Source organism: Humulus lupulus, chromosome X, assembly GCF_963169125.1.
Source record: "Humulus lupulus chromosome X, drHumLupu1.1, whole genome shotgun sequence".
In the NCBI taxonomy this organism is placed as follows: Eukaryota; Viridiplantae; Streptophyta; class Magnoliopsida; order Rosales; family Cannabaceae; genus Humulus; species Humulus lupulus.
The window spans coordinates 12,321,989-12,333,356 of record NC_084802.1 but is presented as its reverse complement, the minus strand read 5'-3'; the positions used below and the strand labels follow the sequence as shown (position 1 = coordinate 12,333,356).

Here is an 11,368-nt window from a genome sequence, read left to right as displayed (position 1 = left end):
TATACTTAAAAGAAGGAACATAAAGAACATCAATGAGAACAAGATCAGTAGAAAGGGTAATAGAGCCACTGTAGTGAACTAATAAAGTTTCATTATTAGGAAGAATCAGCCTAGTTGGTGGTATAGGACAGAGAAATTGAAATTTTTGTACATTGGAACAAATATGTCGTGTTGCTCCTGAATCTAGAATCCAAGAATCATGAAAAGGTAGGATAGAATTAGTGGATAGAACAATACCTCCATTACCTTGTGAAGATTCACGTTCTGAAGAAGTCATACCAGAAGTTTGAGTGGCTAAAAGATTCAAAAGTTGCTGATATTGTGATGATGTAAGTTGAGGAAGAAGAGTAGATTGATCAGTAGAGGTGTTGAAGGTGTCCTCATCGGTCCTCATTGGTTTGCAGCAGCTTCTTTGGGTGTCTTTGACTTGTTATACCCAGGTGGGTAACCATGTAACTTGTAGCACTTCTCAATAGTATGTCCAAGGACATTACAGTGGGTGCAAAAGGAGCGGTTCTTTCTTGGAGGACAGTGGTTGGATGCAGCAGAATCAGATCGGTGAGATGAGGATTTGTCATTTTGAAGGGCAAATGCCATGGAAGGATTGAGATCAGAAGCAATGGGTCCACGTTGGTTTTCTTCCTGTGTAACTAAAAGGAAAACACGATTTAGTTCAAGGAGAGGATCCATGAGGAGAATGTTACCTCGAACTTGAGAGTAGGAATCTTTGAGCCCCATGAGAAAAGACATGATATATTCCATGTGATAGTGCTCTTGTAATTTCTTGACTCCTCCGCATGTACAATTGTTACATGTACATCTCGGTCGGTAATTTGAGAGTTCTTCCCAAATCGTCTTCAGCTTAGTATAGTATATACTAACTGTCTGCATATCCTGCTTCAAGTTCATAAGATCCTTCCTTAGATTGAATATATGGGGGCCATTCCTACGTTGAAATCTGACTCTAAGATCTTTCCAAATCTCAGAGGTGGACTCGTCATATAAAATACTTGCTGAAATGTCTTTGGAAATCGAGTTAAGTATCCAAGAAATGACTATGTTATTGTTATGAATCCAAGCATTATATAAAGACAAATCAGAAATTGAGGGTTTAGGAATTGAACCATCAAGAAATCCAATCTTGTTTTTGATAGAAAGTGAGAGCTTCATTGCTCTGCTCCACGAAGCATAGTTGTCCTAGCTGGTGAGTAACTGAGAAACCAAAACATTGCCGGGGTTGTCACCATGGTGAAGATAATAAGGATCGGATGGGTCTTCAAGAGGGGTTCTTGGATGAAATGTTTGTGGGTTTGGATGAGTCTGCGTATGTGGAATCTGAGAGTCATCATTAGCAAATGAATCGTGTGCATCAAAAGGGGAATTGGAAGGTGGAGTATGGTCATCATTTGCCATGATCGAAGGTCTGAAAAAGAACAGAGCAGGAGAAAAAGAGAAAAAAAAATGCAGAAAAACAACGAAGAGGAAGGAGAAAAATGTCGATGAATGAGAAGATGAAACAAAATGAGAGAGAAAGCAGAACCAAGAAACACTACGTCACCGAAGAAGACAATACGGCTGGGTAGGAAGGAGATCTAACGGTCAACGAAGAAGAGGATCGCAGGAAACTCTTAAGTTTTCGGCACTGATACCATTTTACGGAGAGAAAACTTTTTATTAATCAAAGTAAAAACGATGATCCACAAACTTAGAACTAACACCTATATATAGCCTAACTAAGATACAAGAGAGAAAAACCACCTAACTAAGTTACTAAATAACAAATAAATAACAAAACAGAAATAAAGGATAATACAGGGAAAAAGCCAAAACAAAAATATGCTAATAATCCTAACATGGGTCTTGGGCGAGGGGTTTGTGGAAGATGAGGTTCGTGAGTTTGTGTGAGAGATGAGATTCATGGGTCTTGCGTTGGGGATAACTGGTTTCCTTAGATTTGGCCGAGAAGATAGCTTCGCTGTGAGGTTTCGACGAGTGAACGATGGGGATGGCTGCAGAATTGGGTTTGATCTTTTGGGGATTTATGAAAGTGTTACTGTTTCAGAGATTTATGATTTGCGTTTTGAAGATGATAAAGAATTTGTTTGATTTTCTGGGTTTTGAAGATGAAGAGTTTGAATTTGTTATATAATTTCTTTATCTGATTTATATAAAGATTAAATAAAATTTAGTATTAGTGTTAATTAATTAATATTTTTAAAACTAATATAAGTTTTACTTTTAAATAACGTGAATAGTTTATGAATAATTTTTAATGTAACGAATTATTTGAGTGGCAATTTTTGAATTGGTCATAATAAGGCTAGAAATACTATTTATTCAAAATATAATATGTGAAAAAAAAATTCATTGGAATACAATATGAAAACTAGTTAGACCAAGGTAATATTAAGAGTATTGCTACACACACTATAAAATACACCTTACTCTTTTTTTTTTTATAAAACTAAAAAAATATAATTATAGTACTAATATCATCACTAAAAAAGTCCATATCTAAAAAGTTAGTAGCAAGAGTTATAATTTGATGCAAATAGTCGTAATAAATTTTATCATTATTTATAATAAATTTTGACTAAAATTATATTAATGAGCGTCAACTAATAACTAAATGTTATTATTTTAGTCACAAAAAATTGATATTATAACTAAATTATTGTCTCTAAATAATATCTATATTTTTTAAAATAACGACTCAAATATGACACAAAAACTATATATAAATAAATAAATAAAATAAAAACACACTAAATTGAGTTTTTTTTTCTTCCTCCCATAATTCTATATATAATACAAAAGAGTATATAACTATAACTTAGTGGACTCTCTAATAGTATTTTTGAGATAATTACAAACGAAATTAAACCAATCATTTCATTAATGAATCATGCATTTTATATATCAATATTCCAACAATGATAATTTGCAAAAAAAGAAAAATTGTGGTTCTCTTTCCTTCCAGCATTTCCGGCATCCTCAATTTATTTTTTCTTCTAGTATGACTCGTGCTTAACTTTATAATAATTTAATTAAAAATATCCGAAAGAGATCTAATTAATCGATGAAACTTTCAAAGAAATAACCTGAAAAAGTTTATGGAACTTATCCAAAAAGATCATAATTTCATCAATATCAACTTAAATATTTGTAATTTATAATAGAAACAAAAAGAAATTTGCTTTTAAAAGCTTGGTATGTCCATTCACCTCCACGTGTGCTTAGGACCCACATAAGATGACCCCTTTGTAATCATCTTTAGCTCATTTAAATTAAAATTAAAAAGTTAATTTCATGCCAAAAACAAAAAAACAAAATCGGCCGACAAAACAGAGTTCTAGTTAAACTATTATTAAGCCAAATGTGAGTTTTGAAAGATTTTCATAAGATGTTTTGATGACGTAAAGTGAGATTCTGAGGACATTTAATTAATTAGCCGATTTTTTTATAGTTTTATCACGTTTTAAATGATGCCAAAATGGAATAAATAATTCAAATATATATATAAAAAAATCATTAAATTAAATAAAGATTGTGACTTTTGGAGGTGTGGTGTACCACTCACACAGTCACACACGCATCATTCACAGTCATCATAATAGGTGTGGAGCCTTAATCAACCACGCATGTGAAGTAATTTATTTCTTCTTTTTTTCTTTTTTAATTTATTCATATATCTCCACGTGTTTATATATATTTATAGAATATTTTCATGATGATTTGGAGTGATCGCAATACATGGAAATTATGTTGTTAATTTGAAAATTATGGCTCTCTTCTTATAACTAATAATGAAATGATTTGAACTTGAAAACGGGTTGGATTTAGTGAATTTGAAACGAGTTTTATTGGGGTCATTTTTGAGTGTAATATGCCGTGCTTTGAAGAGTAATAAATGGGATTATTTCAAGCTTGATTTGCATTATCTAACCTATTTATTGTTCTTGGAATGATTTGTTGAGTTGAGTATATACATATAAAAGAAAAAAAAGAGTAAAAGATGTGATCCCACAAATCTAGTGGGGCGGTTTAAATAGGGTTCATATATTCATTCTTATAATGATTGATAAAACTTATTTGAAATTGACTAAAGATTTGATTCGTACGTTTCCCTATCTATCTAGTTTGTCATCTCTTCTTCTTAACCATAAAATCTCAAATTTGAATTCCACCAATAAATGGGAAAAGACTAATATTGCAAACAATATCTTACAATTATAGAAATATATAAATGTATGTATTAGAATATATATATATATGTATATATTTTGTGGTGTAAGATTGACGATTGACATGTTTTCAAGTTTGGATTCCTTAATTATTACATGCATAATTATTGGATTTATATGTCACTGTGCAAGAATTCAAACTAATTAGAACACCTAGCATGGTATAGCTTTTGAACATGAGTTTATATTTTTTTGGATACTGTATTTTGTTTTATTATTTGTTTAGACTTTGTGTTTTAACAAATTATTTTTTAAACTTTATGTTTTGTAAAATTGTTAAAATAAAACCATAAACTTAATTTTGATAAAGAAAAAATTGAATATAACAACACAGTTTTTAAGCAGAATGATTTTATTTTTGTTCTGAATTGTTAGTTTAGTAAATTATTTGTGATTTTAGTTGAGAAATCATCGACCACAATCAGGTTTAGGGTTCTATTTTAACCATTTTACAAAATATAGGGTCCAAAAAATAATTTGTCAAAACACAAGGTCCAAACAGGTAATGAGACAAAACACAGGGTCCAAAAATGTATAAATCATTTCAACTTTTATGTTTATAAGAGGAAATTAAACAATATCTGCTTTATAAAACTCAATATTTAAGAATATGCTTTTTATTATTAATGTTTTTTAAGATATACTACTCTATTAATACTTTATTGTTTACTTCAGTACATTTTTCTCATTTAGTTAATACAAAAATATTATCATGTATCTAACAAATCAAATATAAAAACATCGATAACACAGTTTTGATCAAATTTATTTGTTTCATTATTCAACTATTTTTGCTTTAATTACATATTATATTTTATAATCTAGTTGGTATGAAATCTTATAATTGTCATATTCCAATCCAACATATACTAGTTGTATGAGGATAATTTAACCATAATTGATGTGGCGTGATTTTATAGGTGGACACAAGGAAAAATGTTGCGAGCTCGGCATCTTATTGATTGAACAGATAGTTGAACTCAACGCTCATCAGATTGAATAAGATAGCTGGGCTCAACGCTCAACATATTGAATAGTTAGCTGAGCTCAGCGCTCAACAAGTTGAATAGCTAGCTGGGCTCAGTGCTCAGTTGATTGAATAGTTAGTTGAGCTTAACACTCAACAAATTGGATAGTTAGCTGAGCTCAGCACTCAACAGATTGAATAGTCAGCTTAGCTCAACACTCAATTGATTGAATAGTTAGCTGAGCTCAGCGCTCAACATATTGAATAGTTAGCTCAGCTCAGCGCTCAATTGATTGAATAATTAGCTGTGTTCAGTGCTCGACAGATTGAATAGTTAGCCGAGCTCAACGATCAATTGATTGAATAGGTAGCTGAGCTCAGCGCTCAACATATTGAATAGTTAGCTGAGCTCCGCATGTGAAATGAAAAGGAAAAAGAACAAAGGGTGAGTTAAGTCTGACACGTGGACGATAAGGATAAGTGCTCTTAACCTTACCCTTCATTATTTTTCTATAAATAGATGACGGGGGGACAACATTGGGGGTCATCCAGCTTTAATTCAGTTAAAGTTTGTAAGGATTGAGGACCGATGGGAGAAACATTGTGCTGACTTAAGCAATGAAGTATCTTTTGGAGGTACGTACACTCCTAATGTTTTTTCCTACTCATTCCATTCCATGGAAGAACGCATTCATGCCATTGATTAAGTCAATGGAATGCGTAATTCTAAAATGATCAGCATAAACACTACTAATGACTATATGCAGTGATCTAAGGTCCGCAAGTGCAGAATATTCATGTTGAAGATTTTGACATAAACACTACTAATGACTATATGTTTTGTGTTTCCCAAAAAAAATTCAATATATCATTACAAAATTGTATTTGTTTTTCAAATCATTATATTGCAAGGTAGTTGATGTGGCAAGGTTGGACAACATGCAATAAAAATTGTTATAATATTGTGTTTGTTGGGGCATTTTTTTGACATAATAGTGTATCTTACAATTTATCTAGTAAGAAATGTAATTTTGTGTAGATCAATTTACTTAAGCTGGATGAGTTTTTTTAGATGTACATGAAGATTCTTAAAAGATATGTTAGAAATAGAAGTCGGTAAGAAAGATGCAGTGTTGAATGCTATATTTTAGAAGAAACCATTGAGTTTTGTTCTAAATAAATTTTTGGTGTATCAAGCATTTAAATTAATATAAATAATAATGATGGTAACCGAGGTGAAAAATGTGTAGTATGTACAATCAATTCACTTGAGCGAGATGAAGCACATGATCTTTTATTGCTAAATATTAATGTAGTTCAATATTACATTGAGTAATTGTTTCTTCATATTTTGGTGTGAGTTCATCGGTTCTCTCATTATTGAAGATGATTTTTGTAATGCCCCAAAATCCCTAATGAGATTTAATTGTCAAATTAGTAGGCCGGGAGGGCCATAATTAATTTATTATGCCATTAAATGAGTATATGCATGTTTATGTGAATTATATTATTATATGATGATAAATGCATGCATGTGGGTCCACTTTTGATTATAGGGGTATTTTGGTAATTTGGGTCATTGTTGACATATTTGTATATTTTCATGCATGTTGGTGATTATTGATGAGGCCACATTATAATGTGGATTTGTTCGAGCTATTCGGCATGAGACGATCTTTGAATACAAGTTAGCAGTTTGGTCATAATGAGGTTAATTTCGGAGCTCGGGGTGAGTCTCGGGGTAATTTGATGATTAATACATTACCGGGAATTAAAGGGTAATGGTATATGATTTATTAGCATTTGAGAATATTGAGAATAACGTGAATTGGATGACGTTAATTATGATTAACGGGATTAGAGGAGAAATGACGGTTTTACCCTTGTTAGCCTTAAGAGGGAATTTAATGACCCAAGGGCATTTTGGTCATTTGACCTTGGGATATATTCAAATTAGGCTGGTTGTAGAAGCTTTAGGCAGCTGAAAATAGAGACTCTCTTTCTCTCTTACGATCATCATCCTCCTCCTTCTTTCTTTGGATTTTTGGAACTCCATTTGAGGAATCAAGCTAGGAGATCAAGGTTTGGAGAGGACCTTAGTTCAACCATTGAAGATGACTCAATTCAAGTTTGAGGTAAGGTTTTTAGCCATGAAACTCTGGTTTTGCTATGTTTTGTCTATTAGTTTTCAACTGATAATTTTGAAGTGGATAGTTGGGAATTCATGGAGGATTTTGAGAAAGTTTGCTTGGGGTTTGATGAGGTTGAGGTATGGATGAAATTTTGGGGTTAAATTATAGGTTTGGATGATGTTTAGGGGTTGATTTTGAAGCTTGGTTTTCAAGAGAAATCGCAGGGGAGAAGACCAGAGTTTTTCCGGTCTGTCAGTGGCGCCCCAACGCTAGCAGAGGAGAGAACATGGCTCTCTCTGACTTGGGCAGCGCCCTAGCGCTAGGTCATTTCCAGCAAGACCTATTTTTAGGGCTCGGGATGAGTTTGGGGGCTCGGGGGATGATTCCACTACCTCGTTTGGGTGGATTGGGAGTCCCGCGAGTGTGGTTTTAGATTATAACCCTTTTATTGATTTATTTTATTGATGGAATTCCATACTTGGTTATGACTAGGTGACCGCTAAGGGATCAAATGATCGATCATTCTCAAGGGTCGTTCTTTTATTATTTCTCGCTCGAACTAGAGGTAAGAAAAATGCACCGAGTCTATGACATGCATGGTGATTAATGAGGCATGTTGAGTGTTATATATGTGGACATTGATTGCATATTAAATGCTTAGCAATCTTGCGTATCTGTGAATGGTACTGACATATTAGTCAGAATCGGCAATGGTGTCAGTATTGACTGTGAAGCTGTGACTCATTAGTCAAGTTCGACAATAGTACTGAGCACTGGTCGTATGGTATTGGCTTATGAGTCAAGAACGATATTAGTGTGTTTAACTCAAGTCGAAAAGATTAGATTTAATCAACATAAGCATTATCAACATAAACATGAAATGCTTGACCGACCTTAAGTTCGATGAAAACAAAGCGCTTGTCTAGCCTAAAGGCTAGTTACTTAGATTCAGGGCCAAAAGGCCCAGGTGACTGCATTGTCACATGGCTAGGGGTGCGGAGCCCAAGTTCGTGACTCACTCATTAGTCACTTATTTGATTCAAGTTTGTGACTCCATAGTCACTCTTCTGGTTTAAGTTCGTGACTTACTCATCAGTCACTTACCTGATTAGGGCTACACGCCCAAACATGATTATTAGAATCTCAATACCATTTGATTAGGGCTACACGCCCCAGCATGACTACTAGAATATTGATATTATCTGATTTGGGCTACAAGCCCAGTATGATTATCATAATTATCAATTGATATTGTATACATGCAGTATGAGTTTTCTTACTGAGTCTTGGCTCACAGGTGCTATGTGGTGCAGGTAAAGGGAAAGAAAAGCTCACCCAGCCTTGAGTGAAGAGCTTAGGTGGTGATGTGTACATATGCGGTCGCTTGACCACCACGATCAAGGTGTTTCTCAGAGGAACTAGGGGTTAACCCTATATTTTGCTACTTAGGTCGACGGGTTGTAATTTTTACACTGTAATGACCATTTTGGATTGTAAATAACTTGTAAACATTTTTTATGGGCCCATGTACAAGTTTATGTTTTAAATAAAATGTATCCATTCCTTTTGATCGAGATTTTTCACCTTAGCCTATTAATAACACCTAGATGCACGTTTATAACCAAATGACTCGTTTAGTGAGTTAAGCACTGTTTAAAGTCCACAGTAACGGTCTTGGAGTAATTAGGGCATTACAACTTGGTATTAGAGCGTGCCAAGGTTTAGGTCCCTGTAGACTGGCTGGGCATGTACACTCGCCACTGAAGATAAGAACGACTCATGGTTTGGTAACTATTTATGTGACGCCCCACGTCACTATGGCTACTTTCTGGAATGACGACTGGCCTTACAAACCAACACGAGTCTTTTCAGCATGCTTTGTCCTCACTCACATGCTTCCTAGGAAAACTTCCCAGGATGTCACCCATCCCTAGATTACCCCAGGTCAAGCACGCCTAGCTTTGGAGTTCTCAAGTGATGGGCTACCGAAAAGAAGATGCATCTTGTTGATATAGGTAATACCCATCAATCCATTTAAGCCCTCTTCAACTGTGTAGTCCCATACCTACACAGTCTTAGAGTCGTCACACTTGACCTTCCCCAGGTGGTGTGTGATTGCACAGCTTACCCGATCTTTCCCCTTACGGATCACGGGATTCTGACTGTCACAATTTATGTGGTTATATGTTAACTGCTTAAATAAAGTATAAATGCTTTACCTGTCTACATGAAATACATCGATAAGGCAGGGCCTTGACTATTGCATCATGAGCAAGAACGTGCTTATTAGTTCTGATATTGCTAGGACATACTTATTAGTATTGCTCATTGTGAATGATTAATGATACGTGTTAAATGCTAAATGCTATGATCATGTATCCATTTGTATTTTGTATAATTGTGGAATATGGGTGATTAACTGCTTGGTCTTGGACTGTGAGGCGGTAAGAGGTTTAGTTATCACTGCCTAACTGGCCGTATTGATTGTTTCATCACAGTATAAGTTGATAAGAATGATTCCAAGACAGGAAAATTCATCAGCTGGCTAGGAAGATCAGGGCCAGAATAACAGACAGGGTCAAGAGAATGACCAAAATCAGAATCCACAGTCAGCTTCTGATAACTAGCAGCAGTTGTTTAATGACTTACAGGCCAGAGTATTGAGGCAGGAAGAAGAAATCTGCCTCCTGAGACAACAACAAGTTCCTGCAGGGAACGTTCTGCCAGAGGCACCACCTGTATCGGTGTCAACAGCTAAGCCTTTGCCTGAGGCTGAAAGCAAATGGGAACCTCTTTATGAAAGGTTCAGGAAACAAAAACCTCAAGTGTTTGAGGGCAGTGCAGATCCAGGAAAGGCTGAGCAATGGATGAGCATGATTACCACCATCCTTGACTTCATGAGGGTGACTAGTAATGAGAGGGTGGCCTGTGCCACATACATGTTTTGGGAGGATGCCCGAATTTGGTGGGAGGTTATATCCCAAACCTGAAATGTTAATGCCCTGAGTTGGGAAGAGTTTCAAACTCTGTTCAATGAAAAGTATTACAATGATGCCATCAGGGCTGCTAAGGCGGAAAAGTTTATCAGATTACTTCAGGGGAGTTTATCAGTGACTGAGTATGCTATAAAGTTTGATAGATTGGCAAAGTTTTCCATGGAGCTTGTGCCCACTGACGGGACCAGAAGGGAGAGGTTTCTCAAGGGGCTACAGCCTAGATTAGCCCGGGATGTTTGTATCACCACTGTGGCAGGAGTTACTACTTATGCACAGGTGGTGGAGAAGGCGCTCACAGCTGAGAGCGCAGAGAACAAGATCTAGCGTGACAATGCAGCCAGAAGAGAGTTTAGGAGGATGGGTCCTCCATTTGTGGGTTCAAGTAGGGGTGGAGGCCCCAGTGATCAGAAGAGTATGGTTCCTGATACCTTCCCAGCTCCAGGTCCTGACAGGCGACCACGTGGTATTTCAATGGGTCGTCAGGGTGGCAGTGAGGCCTGGAAGACTTATCCAGAGTGCCCTGGGTGCAAGAGGCGCCATCTGGGGAAGTGTAGGGAAAAGGCTTGCTTCTTGTGTGGGGCAGTGGGACATTTCAAGAAAGACTGCCCAAAAGCAAGAAAGGAAGAACCCAGAAAGGCGGACAGCTCGGCCCTAGCTCGAGGGTTTGCATTGACACAAGCAGAAGCTGAGGCTTCACCCTCAGTAGTTACAAGTCAGCTTCTTAGTGCTGGAACCCGTTATACTATTTTGATTGATTCTGGTGCTACACATTCTTTTGTTGCTAGTAGAATTATTGATAGACTATGTAGGCCATGTGATTATTATGTTGTGGGGTTCATAACCTTATTACCCATTGGGGAGTTAGTAGTAAGAAGATGAGTCAGATCTTTGCTAGTGACGGTGGAGGGCAGAGAGTTGTCAGTGGATTTGATAGAGTTAGTTATGACTGACTTTGACATGATTCTTGGTATGGATTGGTTAGTGAAGTATGGGGCAACCATAGATTGCAGAAGGTAGGTTGCAGAAGGA

The 11,368-nt window shown here is 35.9% G+C and overlaps 1 protein-coding gene across 1 annotated transcript; it reads right to left on the bottom strand.

Moving 5' to 3' along the window:
- Positions 1 to 390: 390 nt before the first annotated feature.
- LOC133805519 (uncharacterized) lies at positions 391 to 1,170 on the bottom strand. The gene has a single exon (XM_062243701.1). The coding sequence runs from the start codon at positions 1,168 to 1,170 to the stop codon at positions 391 to 393; it is 780 nt and encodes a 259-aa protein (XP_062099685.1).
- Positions 1,171 to 11,368: the final 10,198 nt, after the last annotated feature.